General features: G+C 55.0%; 2 protein-coding genes across 2 annotated transcripts in view; one reads left to right on the top strand and one right to left on the bottom strand.

The window, feature by feature from the left end:
• Positions 1 to 340: 340 nt before the first annotated feature.
• Positions 341 to 3,501, top strand: LOC119099506 (dCTP pyrophosphatase 1; the record flags this gene model as incomplete). Its single annotated transcript, XM_037222659.1, is given in 2 exon segments — positions 341 to 451; positions 2,489 to 3,501. Coding segments are annotated over 2 exon segments (379 nt in total), but the record flags the coding sequence as incomplete, so codon positions are not given.
• Positions 3,502 to 5,276: 1,775 nt separating this feature from the next.
• The window catches only part of LOC119098363 (synaptic vesicular amine transporter-like), a 31,216-nt gene continuing 17,058 nt past the window's right edge, over positions 5,277 to 19,434 (bottom strand). The window contains 7 exon segments of the mRNA XM_037221283.1: positions 5,277 to 5,455; positions 5,696 to 5,879; positions 6,697 to 6,923; positions 7,378 to 7,479; positions 9,756 to 9,938; positions 10,355 to 10,438; positions 11,943 to 12,001. Coding sequence (XP_037077178.1) covers positions 5,277 to 5,455; positions 5,696 to 5,879; positions 6,697 to 6,923; positions 7,378 to 7,479; positions 9,756 to 9,938; positions 10,355 to 10,438; positions 11,943 to 12,001 — 1,018 coding nt within the window.

Genomic DNA, 19,434 nt, shown 5'->3' with positions numbered 1-19,434 from the left:
ATCAACCACATTGGTCAGGCTCAGTTACATCGGTTCCATGGTGATAGGAGTTAAACAAGTCATTGATTTATACCAGAATAGTATCCAGACAGTGACAATGGCTCTTACATCCATTATGACTTCTGTGATCACATGCCGCCGATGGCGTGTTCGTAATTGAAGGTATGCTGCCTTTGTACTGTGTTTTCATCTGGTTTTTCCATGATTGATGTCATCAGATGACATTGAGTGTTAAATCATGAGAGCCTGTATTGCTTTGCTGCCCCTCAACTTGCATCTCTGTCCTGGTAAGCTGTTACTTACTATACCAAACTCTCCCCCGCCTCCACTGGGATCGCAGGCGAGCGAGCATGAACCAGTTTGCCACTGAGCGTGATTGGAACCAGTACCACACACCAAGGAATCTGCTGCTGGCGATGGTTGGCGAAGTCGGAGAGCTCTCGGAAATATTGTAAGTCAAACGTCGTGGGCCTCTTCCGATGGCAGTAATCCACCACTGGACGTCAAAGATGTCACGCCACATCCTCCGGCCACGTGCCAGAGGTCATGGGTCCTCGGGTTACAGTCGGCTCACATGGGCTTAAGTGGGACTATGCTTGGACGCTGTGCGCTTTTTTCGTAAATGTTTGCAGAGATCGGCTGTATGTAAGGGGCGGGGGGGGGGGGGGGCACACGTATGGCGGGCATGGCGTCTTGGAAGTTTATTTCGATTGTTCTTCCTTTGTCAGCATTAGACGCGGTTGAGAGTAACGTTTGCTACATTAGTAAATGGTGACAGAGAAACGTACATACCGCTGCCAGGGACTTAACAGAAGCTTTTACCATGCTTGTCCAATAGATGACACTGGTTAGTGCTTGGGGCGTCCGGCTCGCTGGGCAGGCCGGCGGCCTGTGGCTGCACGTGCCACTCGTGCTGCTTTCGAAGTTCTCCTACGCCTCTGCATGTCAGTCTATGGCTGTGGGAAGTCGGGGTTCCACGTGACCCGAAGGGGGAACTGCGGGCCCACACGCTCTGTACGCGGGCCCACGCGCTCTGTACGCATGAGGCACGGAGCTCGCTTGATGCACCGTGCGATGTGTCATTGAACACTGCACAGATGGCCCGTGCCTACCATGGGCTCGGCGAACCCGTGTAAATAAACCCATCTCAGTGTGAGCCGACCGCACAGGGAGCGGGCCGCGTGTCTGTTGCGCATGCCTGGGATGCGCCAGCGCTCGAGCAGCAGTGACAGTGGCTGGTCGTCTGTCCAGTCTGTGGGCGTGTGATCTGTGTGGTTGGGGGGGGGGGGGGAGGGGTCAGTGCGCTGGGCCTCCCTTCCTCTTGACGAACTTGTGCACTAAAATGCAGTTCTATGTTTCCATATGCGCGAGCTCGTTTAAGCTCTAGAAGAGCTTCTTAGAAGTATCATGATCGGAATCCTTACTGGAACTCCCTAGAGGTTGAGGCGAGCGCTCTAGGCATTGCCCTATGCGATCGTATATCGAAATAAATGACCTTCAGCCATATCCAGTTTATGTTAACACTTTTGCTTTGAACTTACGTTGAGGTATTGCCATCGACATTTTGATTTAAAGAGGGAATGCTGGTAACGAGGCACATCGTCCGGTAAGCGTGATGCCTCGCTGGTGTAATTATTTGTGTATGAAGAACCCGAGTTTGCACTCGTCCGCGGCGTGCGCCATGGTACCTCCATCCGAGCCATGTCTGCCGCCTGGTGACCATAGGCCGCCCTGTGTGACTGTGACGTGTGTCTGGACATCTGTCTGTGTCGGCCGCCGTGGTTCTGTGTCGGTCCTCGGCCGTAGCGTGTGCCGTGTCTACAGCCTGATAACCACCATAATGGGACCTGTGTGACTGTTACATGTGTGTGTGTCGGCCGCCGTGGTTCTGTGTCGGTCCTCGGGCGTAGCGTGTGCCGTGTCTACAGCCTGATAACCACCATAATGGGACCTGTGTGACTGTTACATGTGTATGTGTCGGCCGCCGTGGTTCTGTGTCGGTCCTCGGCCGTAGCGTGTGCCGTGTCTACAGCCTGATAACCACCATAGTGGGGCCTGTGTGACTGTTACATGTGTGTGTGTCGGCCGCCGTTGTTCTGTGTCGGTCCTCGGCCGTAGCGTGTGCCGTGTCTACAGCCTGATAACCACCATAGTTGGGCCTGTGTGACTGTCACATGTGTATGTATCGGCCGCCGTGGTTCTGCTTCAGTCCTCGGCCGTAGCGTGTGCCGTGTCTACAGCCTGATAACCACCATAGTGGGGCCTGTGTGACTGTCACATGTGTATGTATCGGCCGCCGTGGTTCTGCGTCGGTCCTCGGCCGTAGCGTGTGCCGTGTCTACAGCCTGATAACCACCATAGTTGGGCCTGTGTGACTGTCACATGTGTATGTATCGGCCGCCGTGGTTCTGCGTCGGCCCGCGGCCGCATCGTGCGCGCCCGGCGAGTCGCCTCCGAGTGCGTGACACGAGCTCCCTGTCGGCCGCAGCCAGTGGCGGGGCGAGGTGGCGCCCGGGCTGCCCGACTGGTCCCAGCAGGACCGCAAGCGGCTGGAGCACGAGCTCAGCGACGTGCTGCTGTACCTGGTGCGGCTGTCGCACGTGTGCGGCGTAGACCTGCCGGCCGCCGCCAGCCGCAAGATGGCGCACAACGCCCGCAAGTACCCGGCCGACCGCGTGCGCGGCGACAGCCGCAAGTACGACGAGTACCACGAGTTCCGGCAGCGCGAGACGCCCGACGGCGAGGAGAGCAGCTAGCGGCCGGCGCGCGCAGTGGGTGTGGGTGGCCACAGCTCGGACGCCGGCCTCGCTGGTGGCTGAGAGCGATCCTGCTGGAGCCGGGGATCGGACCCGCCCGCATCCCGCTGTGAGAACGGAACGCTTGCTATCCAGCTGAGAAAGAGAAGAGAGAATCTTGTTCATCAATACATCGGATGCGGTTGCTCTAGGTCGCATGCATTCCTTCAGGCTAGAATGATAGTCATCTGACATTGGAGGATTAGCGCTGGAAAGGAACCTCGTTTTGCAGACGTATCTGTACTTTTGATATAGCAGGCTTTTTCTCAGGAAAGTGCTGATCCTCTTTTGTGAATGGAGACAGGAGTGCCGCGTTGTCTTCCGATTTTCTTGACATGAGGCTGATTACCCACGGTTACCGGATCTAGCCATGCTCATGATGTTGGACATTCCATCTGGTATTGCCACCTATTATTGTGTTCCGGTGTTGCTCTGCGGCATCCATTTCCCGGGAGATTGTTTGTCACGCACCTGCGCACCGGTTCTCGTTCCGAGTCCCGTCCTATGGGGATCGCCTCATTGCCCCGACGCACGCACTCGGTGACGGCTGGTGTCTTCGGACTTTCGGCGTCCGACGTTCCCTCACTGACCTCTTCGCGATGACCTACACGCGGTTGGGGATTTTCACCGTTTTATTAGTTTTTAGTGGATTTGTTTTGTTGACAAGTAACAATAAACAGTGTTGCGGCACATCGTTGGACCCTCAGACCATCCTCGACACGCTGTGGCGGCGTACAGGGGGCGCCGCCGGGCGGGCGGACGGGGGCCGACTGTGACTGGCGAGCGACGTGGAGCGCGCCGCCGCAGGCCACCACCGAACGCGCCGGGAACGGGCTGGCAGCAGGAGCTCGCATGTCGACACGCTCTGAGAGGCTCCCTGAACGGGCCGGTGATGCTTGGCGGTGAGACGGACGGCGCAAAGGTTGAGGACTAGCCTCCAAGCTCGTGAGCGCGCTGGGCGGGCGGGAAAGGATGCGGTAGTGGGCTACAAGTGCAGCAAGCTGGGCGCGGCGTGTGCTGAGTGCATATGCCATGGGCTGATGTGGCCTCGGTCTTAATTAAGCTCTGCAGGCGCCTCTCATCCGTAACATGGACCATAACTTGGGCACATCGTAGCCCAGATCGAGTGATCTTGTGTGCTGGTCAGCCGAGGTCTACGCGCACGCTCATGACGTGTATCGATCCATGGGATGGTGGCCGGTATGTGGCCGGTGCGGTTGCCAGGCGCGCCATCCCTACGACGAACATTTCTTCTGCGTCAGTCTCTGGGCAAACACCAGCATGAGTGACTGAAGCGTCGCCAGCCGGCAGAGGACCGTGCAGAGGCGACGGGTGCCCGCCTGGAAGACTGGATACACTGGTGCAATGTACACCGGCGGGGCGGCAGCCGGAGGGCGCGCGCCGCGGTGTGCGTGTCGCGTGCAGAAGGGTCCGCTGCCGAGTCGGGCAGGTCCGGGCAGGTGCGGCGGGTAGGGCGTGGGAAGTGTGCGGTGCAGGCCGGAGGCAGAGGTCGTGAGGTGCAGCTGGCGGCGCTCGGCCGTGTCTGGCGGTCCGCCCCGTCGGCAGCCGAGGCCGGGGACGCCGGCCCGGCCGCGTCGTCCGCCCGGAGCGCGGTCCCGGCGGACGCCGCCCTGGCCGCCTCCACAGCGTGTGGACCCTTAAGGCTAGGGCGCTAGCGCGCACAGATAACACGACATCGATTGGTCCCCAGGCAACCAGCCCGTCGGGTGGAGCCCCGGTGCGGGGCGGCGGGCGGCGGGCGGCGGCGGCACTGATCCCGGACGGGGCCGGACGCCGCGGCGCAGCCATCCGCCGCGGCGACCGGCCGCCCCCTCCTCAGACGCGGCCGCCGCCGGCCGGAGCCCGCTCGTTTGCCGGCTCGCGGCCGGCTCCGGCGCCGAGCTGCGGGGCGCGCCGGTCGCGCGGCCCCCGCAGCTCACGGATATCATTCGTCCTCTTCGTTCTGGTATGTGACGTAGCGCACAGAGGACTTGTCGTTGTAGAGTGACTGCGGACAGCGTCGGCGCATGTCAGGCCAGAGATTCGCATTAGTTAACCTCGGCTCGCAATCGAATCAGCGCGCAGCGGGCCTAATTGAAATTCAATTTAGCCTCGCGCAAAAACAGCCTTGGATAACGAGGCCTCCGAGATCGAGAGCACACTTTCCAATCAGCATGATCAGACAGGAAAAAAGCGGGCTGAATGGTCTGCAGAGACAAAAACAGGCGAATGAAACGGCTTCTGTTCAAACCGGGTTGAAGCCTTCAGGCGACGGTACCGGCGCCGCCTAGCTCAAGATGCAGCTCCTACCGACCGTGTTTCCCCAGTACAAGCATACAGTCGTAGCTTCGAGACGCCAGTAGGGACTCGGCGTTTGTGTCTCAGGCCCGTATTGGGGCCAGCGTATGGCCTACGCAGGCTGTTGTTCGGTTGGACAGCTCGTCATCGGTTCGGCGTGGCGCGTTCAGTGACCGGCCCGGCTCAGTCGCCAAGCCCCCTGCCAGCCGTCCAGTGGGAGGCACCTCTTTTCTCTGGCTGTCGAGTGGGTGGATTCCGGACGAAGACGAGCAGCGGCGCGTACAGCAGCGTGATGAACGCGATGCCGTACAGCATCCAGTTGAAGCCGATGGACTTAACCAGCGTGCCGCTGAGAGCGGGACCTGCGGGTGGGCTGAGTCAGGCCGGAGTGTTCTGCCTGCCCGGGTACTCCCGCCAACGGATGGCCCGCTCAGGCTGGCATCTCCTGATCTGACAGCTGACTCCGGTAAAACGGACTTAACGAGTGAGCCATGGATGCCGTCTGTCCAGTTGGTCGCCGTGAATCGCGGAAGTACACTAGCGAAGGCGCAGAGCCACAGCTTGACTTGGAGATGACTAAATATGTGTGGGATCTCACTAACCGACTGCGAATCCGAGGCAGAAGGCGACGTCGCCGATGCTGTAGACGCTGCCGTAGACGGCGGCGTGGCGGATGTCCACCAGGTAGCCGAGCTGCGGCATCATGCTGGAGTCCACCATGCCGATGGCGAAGCCGAGGCCGGCGTTCGGCACGATCAGGTGGTTGATGCTGACGGCCAGCGGGATCTGGAAGAGACGCCATTCAGGCGGACGGCTGGTCCGTGCCGCCCCTCAGATTCCCGAGCCAAGATACCCTCACTGCAGTTCGCATGAGTTAACCTGTTGTACGATGTCTTCCCTTGGGGGGAGGGCTGCACTTCCGCCATGTCTATCAAAGCCGTTATGTGTCTCGTGAATCCATTGGCGTCACCGACTACGGACACGGTGGTTATGTATGAAGCTACGGCACTGCTATCACAAGATCTCACTCAGCCTGCTGGGTTCAGTGTACTCTGTGCACAATGCCAGGTGCTGGAGCTCAGGTTTCTAGGGTCGCAGCCGGGAGCACCGGGTTGCATATGTCCTGTAACGACATCACCGGCGCGCACTACACATCCGTGCTGTCACTGAGGAAGACAGACGAGGCTGGCAGGCGAGGCGGCACTCGCACGGACGAGACAAACGGCGTTGGCAGCGAGGCAGACGAGCGAGGAGACGCGTACACACGGCAGACGAGTGAAGGAATGCATTCGCACGAGGCAGACGAGTGAGGGAGTGCATCCATACAAGTCAGACGAGTGAGGGGACGCGTCTGCATTAGGCAGGCGGATGAAATTACGTGAATACATAAAACATACGGGTGATGGAATGTGTACACACGAGGCAGACGAATGAGGGGACGCATCCACACTAGGCAGGCAGATGATGGGATGTATACATACGAGGCATACGGGTAGTGGGATGTGTACACACGGTGCATGGGGGTGAGGGAACGCGTACACACGAGGCAGACGAGTGAGGGAACGCGTGCACACGAGGTAGACGAGCGCGAGTCGGTACGAACGCAAGCGAGGCAGACGGCGATGATGACGAGGCCGACGAGCGAGGCGAGCCAGCGGCCGACTCGGTGTCCCAGCGGGCCGAACAGGTTTGTGCCGATCAAGTAGGAAATGGAGGCCGGCAGGAAGATGGCGCCCAGCTGCCACTTGTCCGCTTTCATCGTGTCCATCATGTAGATGGGCAGCGACGGCTCCAGCATGGCGATCCCCGAGTTGGCGATGGTGATGGCCCCTGCCGGAAAACGGCCATGGCGGTGAGATAGGAGCGTGAGTTGTGCAGTATCGGGCCCCAGAAAAAAGTCACGCGGATGAAAACGGCGTTTATAGCATTGTCATTGAGGCGTGTAGCGGATTAAACCGCTGGATCCAATCCCGGGCTGGTTGTCGCGCTGGAGTCGGAAATTTGCCCTGCAGCGGACAGACCCTGAATGCAGAATCTTCCCGTCGAAAGCTTTGGAAAATTAGCTATGACGGTTAATAAGTCGCATGATTGGTGCTTATGCTGCCGGCCGGGGATGTGCCTGTGGCTCTCCTGGTGTATCAATGTCACGGGATCCTGGTGTATCACTGTCACAGGATCACGGGATCCTGGTGCATCACTGCCATGGGATCACGGGACTTTACACCGTCGCTGCTTGCGGCTGGTCCGCCTCTCGCCCCGTGCCTGCGGGTCGGCGGGCACTAACCGGCGCAGATGACGATGTAGGGGTCCTGGATCAGCTGCTTCAGGGAAGGCGCTTCCTCCGGGCGCTTGCGGATCCCCGGCTGCAGGATCAGCAGCTGCAGCACTGGCGGTGCACCGGGAGCCGTTGACGGGTGGGTGGACGTTGCCGGCTTTCATGATTCACCCATTAAAAACAAGACGCCCTCCTGCTGATTGAATGATGTCCTAGCCCGTGCTACGATGCTAGACAAACGGTGACTGCAATTCAGTGATAGTTTCAGAACTCTCAGTTTGCGCAATCAGGTGGACCACGGCACTTACTTTAATCGGGAGTCGCTTGTAATTGTGAATTCGCTTCAACCTAGGCACGCCTGAGAGAATTGCTCACACTTTCTTGAAAGCAGCAGAGCGAGCCACCAACCGCTCAGGATCGTCAAATTAGCGGTCCTCACTGCCACCCGCTCACGTCCGTCCTGTGTTCCCCTCCCATCCCCGTCAACTGCCGTCCGTCTGTTGCCATGGGGTGTCGCTGTACTGCGGGCCGCCTACCGCCGCACACCCGCGTTCGTCCACCACCACGCATTTGGTGCCGTCCACCCACGTCCTTCTACTTCCGTGTTGTCCTTTCATGCCTGCCCGTTGTTGGCCACCCATGTCTACTTCTTACGGCCTACTTCCAACTCCCCAAGTCTGTTCTAAGCATCCTCCAACATCTGGATGCGGCGAGGTCGGCATGCGACGTTGCCGAACGCCGCCATGTTCGGCGGTACGCCAGGGGGCCGACCGCGCTGTTCTTCGCCCAAGCCTTGAAGCGCCCCCGGCAGAGAGGAGTTCAGCAGCGGACATCATGTTTTACTTATCACAATGTATTGTGATGGGTCAGCCCAGTTGGCCCAAACCGGACCTGGCTCCCAGGGGGTGCACCAGCGACCCAACAAAAAGGCGGGTACACTTGGCATGAACGCTCTCCATTTTTATGGGCTGGAAATTTGTATGAGACAGGCGTCTTGCAATTTGTTGCAGACCTCAACGCAAGAAAGGGTTACGTTCAATGTTATTGAACCCCCTATATTTGAAGTGTAGGGTTTGCACAGAACGAGGCTGCAGGCGTGACCCAGATTCCAGGGTTTGCACGGAATGAGGCTGCAAGTGTGACCCAGATTCCAGGGGGTGCACGGAATGAGGCTGCAGGTGTGACCCAGATTCCAAGGGGTGCACGGACACAGGCTACGGGCCTGCTGAACCAAAGGCTATCATGTGTTACCGCCCGCAGCAGAGGTTTGCCATCCGTACAGCAGCATATGGTGATAATTTAATCCCAACATGTGACGTCACTGGAACATCGGGTGTTTGCTTCAGAGCAATGACTGAAAATGCCCATCCCAAGGGTGTCGCGTGCGCCATTAAAGAATGTACTCCCTTGGTGCACGAACTCGTTCCGTTTTACGTTCCAGCAACGTTATGGGGAGACATTTTTGATGATGGGACGATTTGCCTGTATAAATGGGTGGCTACTTCCACCAGCTCACGAATGTTTACCACTGCCCTATGAGACCCGTCAACTGACATCCCATCGCGCCCATCTCCTACTGCCTTTTCACGTCTATCTTCTGCCGTCCTCCCACGTCCACTGACGTCCCCACGTCCACGGTGTTATCTCTGGTAGTCGTGAGTTGTCCCATGTGTCGAAGGAAGCTAGGCTGGCTGACTGCGCAGTGACGGATGCGCAACGGCGCACTGAGTCTTGCGCGCAACGTTGTGGTAAACGGTGAGCAAGATTCGCCCGTGCTTAGCTTACGAGCAAATAGTTCTGCCCGAACGCGTAGCACGAGGTAAAGCCACCTGCTTCACGTACCTCGCTCGATGGCCGGGCCTGGGAAGGGGGGTTTCACCACCGGAGCACCGAACTTATATAACGTGTCTCGCCTCAGCTCACGGGGCAGACATGGCGGACGTTTGCGTACACCGTTAAATCCCATATGACAAATATGACATATCGACTGCCGGAGTAGATCACGACTGGAAATCCGTGGAAATGTGTCTCCTTGTCGGTATGCGCATGAGAGTTTTTTGTGTGTATACTGCTTGACTAAACGTGTGGGTGTACTGCATGATGGTTGCATGTATTCCCTGATATGTGACTTGGATTCATAGCCGATGCAGCAGTGCATCACTCCATGACGTCAACAAGTACATGCATGCATCCTGATGTCCTCCAACATCCACTGCCGTCCTCTCACGTCCACTGCCGCCCTCCCACATCCACTGTCATCCTCCCACGCTCACTGCCGTCTTCCCACGTCCACCGCCACCCTTCCACGTTCATTGCCGTCCTCCCACGTCCACTACCGTCCCCCCACGTCCACTGCCGTCTTCCCACGTCCACAGACGTCCACTCACGTCCGTCTCCGAGTGCCAGCACCGCCAGAACGATGAACGGTGCCGTCTTGCCCACAAACTGGAGCATGAAGCTGCCGAAGGGCGGCCCAATCAGCACGCCCATGGCCAGGCCCCCCAGCGCGATGCCCATGGCGTTACCACGCTCCTGGTCGTCCGGATACCGTTCAGCCAACATGCCCATGCCTGCCGGCACAGTGGGAACCGAGCGGCCTCAGGGACGCTGGACCAGCCGAGTGGCCCGAAACACACCACTGGTCGATCAATGTTGCTCATTGCCCAGTGGCGAACGTTTTTGCACATCATGCAATATTATACGACTATCATGCATGTGTGTATAATAGTTATACAATGTATAGTAAATTTATCTATTCAATATATATAAATACATTATATGTATGTATATTACACAATTCAAATGAAATAGGTATATGCCCAGATACGATGATGTCACGAGAGATAAGTTTCACGGAAATGACTTAAATGCTCAGTGATGTTCGGTGAGCACTTGAAATGTTCTGCCGAACGTGGCTCATGGCGCGGGCCACCCGACACTGGTCGATGGGCCGGCCGCACCAGAGTGGAAGCTCCGAGAACGTCACCTGAGATGCTCGAGCACGATGATCCCACGCCCTGGAGCGCTCTGGCTATGAAGAGAACTGGGTAGGTCCGGCCGAACGCGAAGACTGAAACACGGCCATCACCGCTGAATCGACGCCACGGAGTGGGCAGGGGGGAGTGCTCAGCTGTGTTGCGCTGGTCGAGTCATATGAACGGGCCATGAACAGAACGCTTGCGTTGTAGTAGAGTTAAGCACTGTTGAATATGAGAAACAACTCCAGGCTAAAAGAGGCCAAGTTATGTTGCATTCATCCGAGTCATGTTGGCTTTGTCCTCTGACCAAATGCTTGTTTGGAAAGACAAAATTCCTGACGCCAAAACTTGCAGCATCGCACAGTGGCGTATTGATGTGGCTACAGCAGCACATCGTCCCCCCCCCCCCCCCGCATCTCCCCACTATCAAATTCATTGCATGTTTTGATATGTGTGTGAACAAATGTTGATACTCAAAAATTTTAGGCACGTGCAAATGCAAAGATGGAGAACATACGATCTTATTTTGGGCCGCGCACGAAATACCACGTGCCTGTGGCGTGCTACTCTATTTTCAGTGACATTTTTTGACATTTCCCCCCCAATTCGAAATCCCGCATAGACCTCTGAGCTCATGCAAATAGATCTCAGCATAAACAAACATCGAGCAATATAAATCACATCCACTGGCAGGCTGGTGCTTGATTTCTCTCCAGATGAATCGATTCCTATTCCGACTGGTGGTGCCTTGGCTCAAATCCGATTCCGACTCCGACCAATGCAGAGTAATTTCAGGTCGAGTCTGATTTCACCTAAAAAAGTCAAGAGCCGCACTAGGCGTTGAGACCTATCCTTCCTGTAAGGGAGAAGTTATTAGAGCACATTCTGTTTTTTTAGCTCGAATTTTCTCTTGGAGTTACTCTTTCATTTCTTCTTGAGTCGGCCCATCGATTACTCCTGCCCATAACTGATTTCACTCGGGTTCCAGGCCAAACGAATGTTCAGCGGTATCGATTTCGCAAAAGTTGTACGATTTCTTAGTCGTTTCCGACCTCGCTCAGAGTTAAGGCAGTTAAACACAAGCCTGTTCACTAATGTCCGAGTGCAAACGGTTACCGACCCGTTTTAAACTTACTTCCTAAAGATTTAATCCCAACATTGTAATGAATGGATGTCTGGGATCCAAGCTTACGCTAAGCATTGCTGTTGTGTAAGGCCTGACTCCTACCATCCAATCGCGCAATGCTAGATCGACGGCATAACTTTGCGGCAAGGGCTTATGGTGCCGCAATGCTCCACACGGTTCCTCCTGCCCTCTGACGTCACCCGACCTTAACCACGGCCGCTGCAACCGGCCACAGGCCATACATGTCAGGGGCAAATAGCGAGGACTTAAGAAAATAGCGAGCGTCAAGCGACTAGACTCCACACGCCCGATCCGCTCATGAGTGGATCGGAAAGCGGGTGCTCTAACCAGCTGAGCTATCGGGACGGATCAACATTGGCACCAGCGCTGGCTATATATTCACCGAACGTGACCGGAATGCTGAACATAGACTCCACGACGCCTGGCGCGGCCGGTGAGTCCGTACTTACTCAGCGTGGAGAGGAACATGATGACAAACCCGGCGAACATCGGGATGCTGTAGCCGATCCTGCAGGTGAGATTGCACTATTACATGTCGGACCTGGTGGCCGAAATTTTCACGAATAAGCACTAGACATGATGTTATTATCACTGTACGAGTAAAACTACTATGATGATTGGGCCGGAGAGATCCAACAAGTAAATTATGTTTGCGGCAGACTCCACATATGTTGTGCGTGCATGTGAAAAATTGGGAATACATAACCACAGTACATGCACCGATAACTTCGCCAAGCAGGGCTTGTTTGCACCTGGCAGCAATCTCGTGGGCTGTATAAGGATGCTGAAGCAGTCGACGCCAACATGCCTCAATACCTTGACGCATCGGTCATGAGAAGAGCATTGCTTCCGATAGGTAGTTGAGATTGGATACGTCGTGAAGGCAGACGATGGACGTCTTTTGGCCTATTATGTCTATTGGTTATATGACATGCATTCGGAAATCAAAAATTTGGACTCAAAAAGATTGCTCCGAATTAATTCTGTTCAATTTGTGGGATGTCTCACAATATATGTATATGTATATACAATTACATTATATATAAATTATACATATAGTTATATATATATATATATATATATATATATATATATATATAATTAGAGCAGGTCAGCGATTAAGGTCACTATATAAGCGGCCAGGGTCATTGCGCAGTCGGGATTTGAACCCGGGTCCTCCATGGGGGAGGCTCAGGTGATAATCACTCGGCTATTATGCCACCATCGTTTCAAACTGGCACAATTCCCTTTTGAGTTTCATTGAGGCTCCCTTGAGTTTGATTACAACATCAGAAAAGTCCTGAAATAACCATATACGTTATTACATGTGAAGTGGTCTTCATAGTCCCCTACAGACAAAGCAATGCATTGTACTGTTGTCACGCTGTCCCTTCTGTATTTCTGACAACGGTGTCCGCTGATATCGCCATTTACATCATAGTCATTATACATATATATATATATATATATATATATATATATATATATACATATAAAGTCTTCCTCAAATCTTATATCCCACTCCGCATTCTCGTTTCTTCGCCTCCGCTCCCCCCCTTGTCAAAATTTCCATACACATACATGATATGTATACCAGGGTCCCCATGTACCAGAAGGTTCATCCATTTGCCAGCCATGGTCGCCGCCTCCCAAGAACCACCTTCGCATTTCGGTCGTTACCTCCCGTCTGTGTGTTCATTTCCCAATTTAGATCCCATATCTCAGTCAATATTTCAGTCTCTCACCCAGCATCCAAACCGCAGTCAGAATCCCCCCAGTCAAGGCCTCCCCAATCTATCTGGGTCTATCCCAGTCAGGGTCTCCCCCAGTCAGGGTCTCCCCCAGTCAGGGTCTCTCTCAGCCAGGGTCTCCCCAGACCCGGGTCTCCCCCATTCAGTATCTCAGTGTCCCAGTGAGCGTCTGGGCCGTCGGTGGGCTCGATGGCTCACTTGCATTGATCTGACGGCGATTCACTAAGTGGGCTCGTTAGTCCCTCTGGCAGTCCGGTCGGACGGTCGATGCCGCTCCAGAAATCCGGCTGTCCGGTCCCCGTCCCTTCTGTGGGTTACAGCCGGCCGTCCGGTCCCCCCTTGGGTAGCCGGCCCGTTCCCGTCCTTCTGTGGGCCACACTCGACTGTCCAGTCCCCGTCCCTTCTGTGGGTTACAGCCGGCTGTCCGGCCCGGCCCGTCTGTGAATCACACGGCTCTCCTGCCCCCAGCCCGTCTGTGGGCCACACCCGACTGTCCGACCCGCCCGTCTGCGAGTCTCAACGGCTCTCCGACTCCCGGCCCGTCTGTGGGTCCACTTTCTCATAGACTGTCCGCTGACCCAGGCTTCTCTGTGGGTCACACCGCCCGATACCCGGTCTGACGTCCCCGGTCCGTCTGCGGGTCGTACCGCATTACAGAACCGCTGCAGTGTTCTGTTCGTACCGCCCTACAGACTGTTGGCAGCCTGCAGGTCTGTCTGCGGGTCGTCACTGCCCTACAGACTGCTGGCAGTGTTCTGTTCGTTACCACCCTACAGACTGCTGGCAGCCTGCGAGTCTGTCTGCGGGTCGTACCGCCCTACAGACTACTGGCAGTGTTCTGTTCGTACCGCCCTGCAGACTGCTGGCAGCCTGCGAGTCTATTTGCGGGTCGTACTGTCCTATCGGCTGTCTACACACTCCGGTCGTCCTATGGATCACATTACCCTGTGGGTTGTCTGATGGCCCCTCCAGTTTGTTCGCTGGTGGGGCTGCCCAATGACCTGTCTTAAGATGCCACCCTGTCTGGAGGTCACAGTGTCCTGCAGGCTATCCAACGGCCACGAGCATCTGTCTGTGTACAAGAGACTGCCTCAGCCTGCCTGCCGGTCACGCTGACCCCGACTGCTGACTGTCTCAGCCTGCCTGCCAGCGACGCTGACCATGGCTGCTGACTGTCTCAGCCTGCCTGCCAGCCACGCTGACCCCGACTGTTGACTGTCTCAGCCTGCCTGCCAGCCACGCTGACCCTGGCTGTTGACTGTCTCAGCCTGCCTGCCGGTCACGCTGACCCTGGCTGTTGACTGTCTCAGCCTGCCTGCCGGTCACATTGACCCTGGCTGTTGACTGTCTCAGCCTGCCTGCCGGTCACATTGACCCTGGCTGTTGACTGTCTGAGCCTGAATGCCAGCCACGCTGACCCTAGCTATTGACTGTCTCAGCCTGCCTGCCGGTCAGCTGACCCCGACTGTTGACTGTCTCAGCCTGCCTGCCGATCACGATGACGTTGGCTGTTGACTGTCTCAGCCTGCCTGCCAGCCACGCTGACCCTGGCTGTTGACTGTCTCAGCCTGCCTGACAGCCACGCTGACCCCGACTGTTGACTGTCTCAGCCCGCCTGCCAGCTGCGCTGGCCCTGGCTGTTTTAAGTGCTGCCGCGCAGCCAGCTCTAGCTCAGTATCAGATGACCGCACCAGTCCGGGGGCTGCCGCGCTTGAAGCCCGCCGGTCAGACCCCTGCTGTGATTCCTGTGGGCTGATCGGCATCAAGCAGACCGTGGATATGACTTCTGACTCCGTTATAGGGTCTCCGTCTAGACCTAGACCCCGTGTCGTTGATCATGGGATGCATGACGCTTGGAAAACAGAACAGGCCATGAGAGTTCTGGCGATTGAATCGGCCATCCGGTCACCACGGACACCGCAGGCCATGGGCGAGCTTCCGGCGCGGCCTCATCGCGGTAAAAGGCCACGCGGGCCCCTCCCACACCGCTGCGGCAAGCGGCCATCGTCCTCCGCGCGCCGCTTCTGCCTCTGCCGGACGGCACCGCACCAGATAATTGCAGGGTTGTTAGTTGGGACTTCGATCATGCCGATACGGTTTCTAGTGTCACTGAACTAGCTAAGCATTGTTAAAGTTACCGCTATTGTTTTCAAAACTCCGTCTAAGCCAAATTTGAGAGTAACGATGCGGTCATTTATTTTAAAAGCACCCCACAGCAGACCTAGAGACAAATAAAGCTATTTAAGTTAACAGTTATCTCCAAGCGTACTTAGAAGAAAGGTTCGTTTTCGATAGAACAAATGAGGACACATGACATACTTTTTTTCCGCGTGGGCAGACAACGACAAAGGAAAAATGCAAGACAGCAACAAAATAGGTTGGTAGATAAGCGAAAATTAGATGAGGCATATGTAGTTATACATGATAGTAAATACGAAAACCCATCTTACTGTCCGCAGCCCTAAAAAAAAACTAGGCGCGCTAGGTGTGCCCACGCATGGAACTTATTCATTTTCTCCAAATCATGGTAAGTCCTTTCATTTTAGCCCGAGTGGTCCGGAAAAAAACAGGCTAAATAAACTAAAGTCGGCTGCTGAATAAGCCGGCTGGTCGACGTGATCAGCCGACGGCTGAATGACTAATGCAGGGTTTTCCTTTGTTATAAAAGACTACAAAATATTCCAGCATTCAGAATGCGTTAAGAAAGTGACGCACAATATATATATATATATATATATATATATATATATATATATATATATATATATATATATCATTATGTAATGTATATTATCATGTCATATATATAATAAGTGACACGATGCAATAGCCGAGGGAAATGACGCATAGGGCGTCGGCGACACGTGAAATTACCTTCGACGATTGCGCGTAAAAATTCATCGGCGCATATCCCAATGCTATTCTAAGGCAGAGGGACGTAGGCCAATAGGGACGAAACCTGAGCGATCATGGGTGCCGGGCGAGGCCAACAAAGAAGCCTCCGTCAACAATTATAGGGTCCTCGGTGCAAGCGAGAAAAACCCACGACCAAAGTGGTTGGCCCCTTACGATCAGGAGTGCCTCGGCAGGCTAACATATAGGACCTGGCCAGAGAACGGGGCCCTCTGAGTAAAGGAAAATAACCGAAGACCAATGAAACGAATTAATGCACATGTGCGATCAAGAGTGCCCAGGCAGATTAGAAGAGAGGGCCCCGGTAGGGGTGAAGGGTTCTCCGCAAATGATATCAAAGGGAAATAGCCATAGTTCAAAGTGAAGGGTCCCTGAGCATAGCATGGCTCGGTACCTTACCTTGTGTGAGCCCCAGGAACAGCACACGGCCCTCCGAGCAAGTAGAAAGAACCTGGCACCAATGCGAAGAGCCCCTGAGCAACTGAGTGCACCCTGACATATGACGCTCAGGAAGAAGCGTATAGAGCCTTTGGAATGGGAAGAATCCGTGGAGGAAAATCTGATCGATCAAGACTGCCGAAATAAATAAGCAGACAGCGTTCCAACAGCAGCGTGGGGCCCTGCGGAAAAATGCAAAGATATCAAGGGCAATGTGGAAGGCTCCTTAGTGATCCTATTGACCCAGCAAGTGGACATATAAGGCCCGGGCAACAGCGTTAGGTCTCTGGATAGCGTAATGAACCCAAATTCCCCCAATCAACACCCCAATCAGCGAACAATGAGCTTGGTTTGCTCATGGGCTCTTTGCTTGCTTCGCGACACAAAGGGTATGGTCCAGTGCCTTTACTCCCCCCCCCCCCCCCCTGTATCCGCCACGGGCTTGAGCAGCTTTATGAATGGGGTCCTGCCAAAAACATTGGGCCATCCATTCAAATAAGAAACGCAAGGCACAGCATGGAGGGCCCCGCCTGAGCCAGTTTACAGATGAAGCCCTCTACAAGAGCAACGGGTCTTCCATTCAAATAAGAAATGCCCACGTTAGGACGTAAGGGGCCCCTAAACGATCGAGTGCGCCAGGGCAGTTTAACAGATAGCCCCCCCCCCCCGACAACAGCTCATGCTCTCCATTTAAAAAGGAAGTACCCAAGACCCAATGTAGAGGACCCCCGAGCGACTGAATGTGCCCAAGCACGTTATCAGATAGGACCTCAACAACAGCGTAGGGCTCTCCATTCAGAAAAGAAGTACCCAAGATCCATTGTGGAGGGCCCCCAAGAAAATCGCATGTACCCGAGCAGGATATCAGATGGTCCCCGACAGGATCGTAGGGACCTTAATTCAAATACCCAATGTGCAGGGCCCCCAAGCAATCCAGTGTGGCCGAGGAAGCGAAAGAAGGGCCCCGATAAGTGCGTAGGACCCTTCATTCAAACGGATGAGGCTTAAACGACCGAGTATGCCCAAGCAAGTTAACAGATGGGGCCCCCGTTGAGAGTGTAGGGCCCTAAACAAGTGACAGTTAATTGAAAGGGCCCTAGATCAATGTGGAGGGCACACGAGCATATCGCGAGTGTGTCGGTAAGTTCACCGAAACCTACGTGAAAGGCCTCTGAACAACCGAGAATATCCCGGCAGGTTAACATGTGAAGCCCGCGGCTATAGCGTGCAGAACCTTGCGGGCTGATGGAAAGAATCTGTGCCAGGCCCCTGAGCGCGACGATGGAAAGAATCTGCGCCAGGCCCCTGACTGGCAACAGCGTCCCGGTACGGTAGGAGGAAAAGTCCAAGCAACAGCCCAGGGCTCTCCAGGCAAATGCACAGAAAGTAAGTGCAGCATGAAAGGCTCAGTGATCGGACCGACCTGTAAGTGGGCGTAAGGTTCCCCCGAAACAGCATGGCGCCTCCGGACAGCGTAGTGACTCTTACAATATCCCAGCCATGACCTTCTCAATCAGTGAAGAATGGTTTTTGTCTACTCGTGGGCCCTTCACTTTCGCTTGCGACTAGTCTTGGATGCCTAGAATCCCAACGATGCACAATTTTACTGTCTTATGTTAAAAAATGCATGTTTACGCCCAGCTTTGGGCCCCTTCGTCCGGCTTTGGGCCCCTTCAGCCGACTTTGGGCCTCTTCGGGGAGATATTTATATGCCCCCTCCATGCCCATGGGCATGTCATGCCCCCTCCCAAATGGAGATGGGGCATGACTCCGTGACCCTCCACTCAATCCGCCCCAGCCCTACGCCAGCCCTGGCGACGCTGGACTGGCGATTTCAAACTCTCTGCCAGTGTGGCGTTGGCGTTGACATCTAGTGGTGGCATGGGGGTTTAACAAAGTGCCGATGAGTAGTGCGCAGGTACATAGTTCCATGCATTGTGGATCAACTGTAAATGGCAGTGTGAAGCAGTGTGGGCCAGCTGTAAATGACTATGTCAAGCAGTGTGGGCCAGCCGTCAATAACGTCATCATTGACGGCTGGCCCATGCTGCCTGGCACTCAATAACTGCGCATCATCTATCGGCTTTACAAGGCAATGTCAGCCGCAGTGGGTGTAGGCCAGGATAGAATTGGACAAATCCTTATAACGAGATATGACAAAATGGAGATAGCAATATAGCAAGATATGACAGAACGTGGAGGGACCCAGACCCGGACTGAAAGGAGCGTGAGAGCCAGGAAGATGGAAGGAAAGCTGGTGGAAGAGGGCCAGGTCTGGGAGATCTCTGTGCTAGGCGCCGAAGTCTCTCTCGTTGGCCGGGAAGTGGTCCCCTTCTGGCGGCGCGCTGCCAGGTCTCCTGGTTGGTGCGAAGGATCATGGCCTGCCAATAACAGATACCCCTGATGGCTTTCAAGGAGGACCCAGCTGTTTGAGGCTCTTCCGGCCTTTAAGGAGTTCTCCTACTGATGTGTCAGACGTGCCTGTTAAAGGAAATGCTGCTACCTTGAAGTTCTTTACTAATGTATCCTGAACTAAGCAAACTGTGAAGCTGATGTCGGTGCCGCCCTGACTTTTGCCGCTGCCAGCAGCCGCAGTATAGCAGGGCGCGAACTTGGTGGCGGGGTCATCAGGTCATCAGGTCATCGAACATTCGCCAGCTAGAGTGGCATGCGCAAGCGCGGTGCCGGCCGTGACGCCGCGTGTCCCTGCACGTGCTCATAATGTCTTCTTGTTTTCTCTTCCTCTCTCCTTTCCTTTATCTCGCAATAGGTGGACTGGCATGCATTCGTTACATGTTTACTTCTGAGACTTGCTAATATATAAAAGTAAAAAGTACTT

This window comes from Pollicipes pollicipes, unplaced genomic scaffold, assembly GCF_011947565.3.
Source record: "Pollicipes pollicipes isolate AB1234 unplaced genomic scaffold, Ppol_2.1 Scaffold_4740;HRSCAF=5597_pilon_pilon_pilon, whole genome shotgun sequence".
Classification (NCBI taxonomy): Eukaryota; Metazoa; Arthropoda; class Thecostraca; order Pollicipedomorpha; family Pollicipedidae; genus Pollicipes; species Pollicipes pollicipes.
The sequence above is the reverse complement of the archived record's forward strand: the minus strand, read 5'-3'. Positions and strand labels throughout refer to the sequence as shown.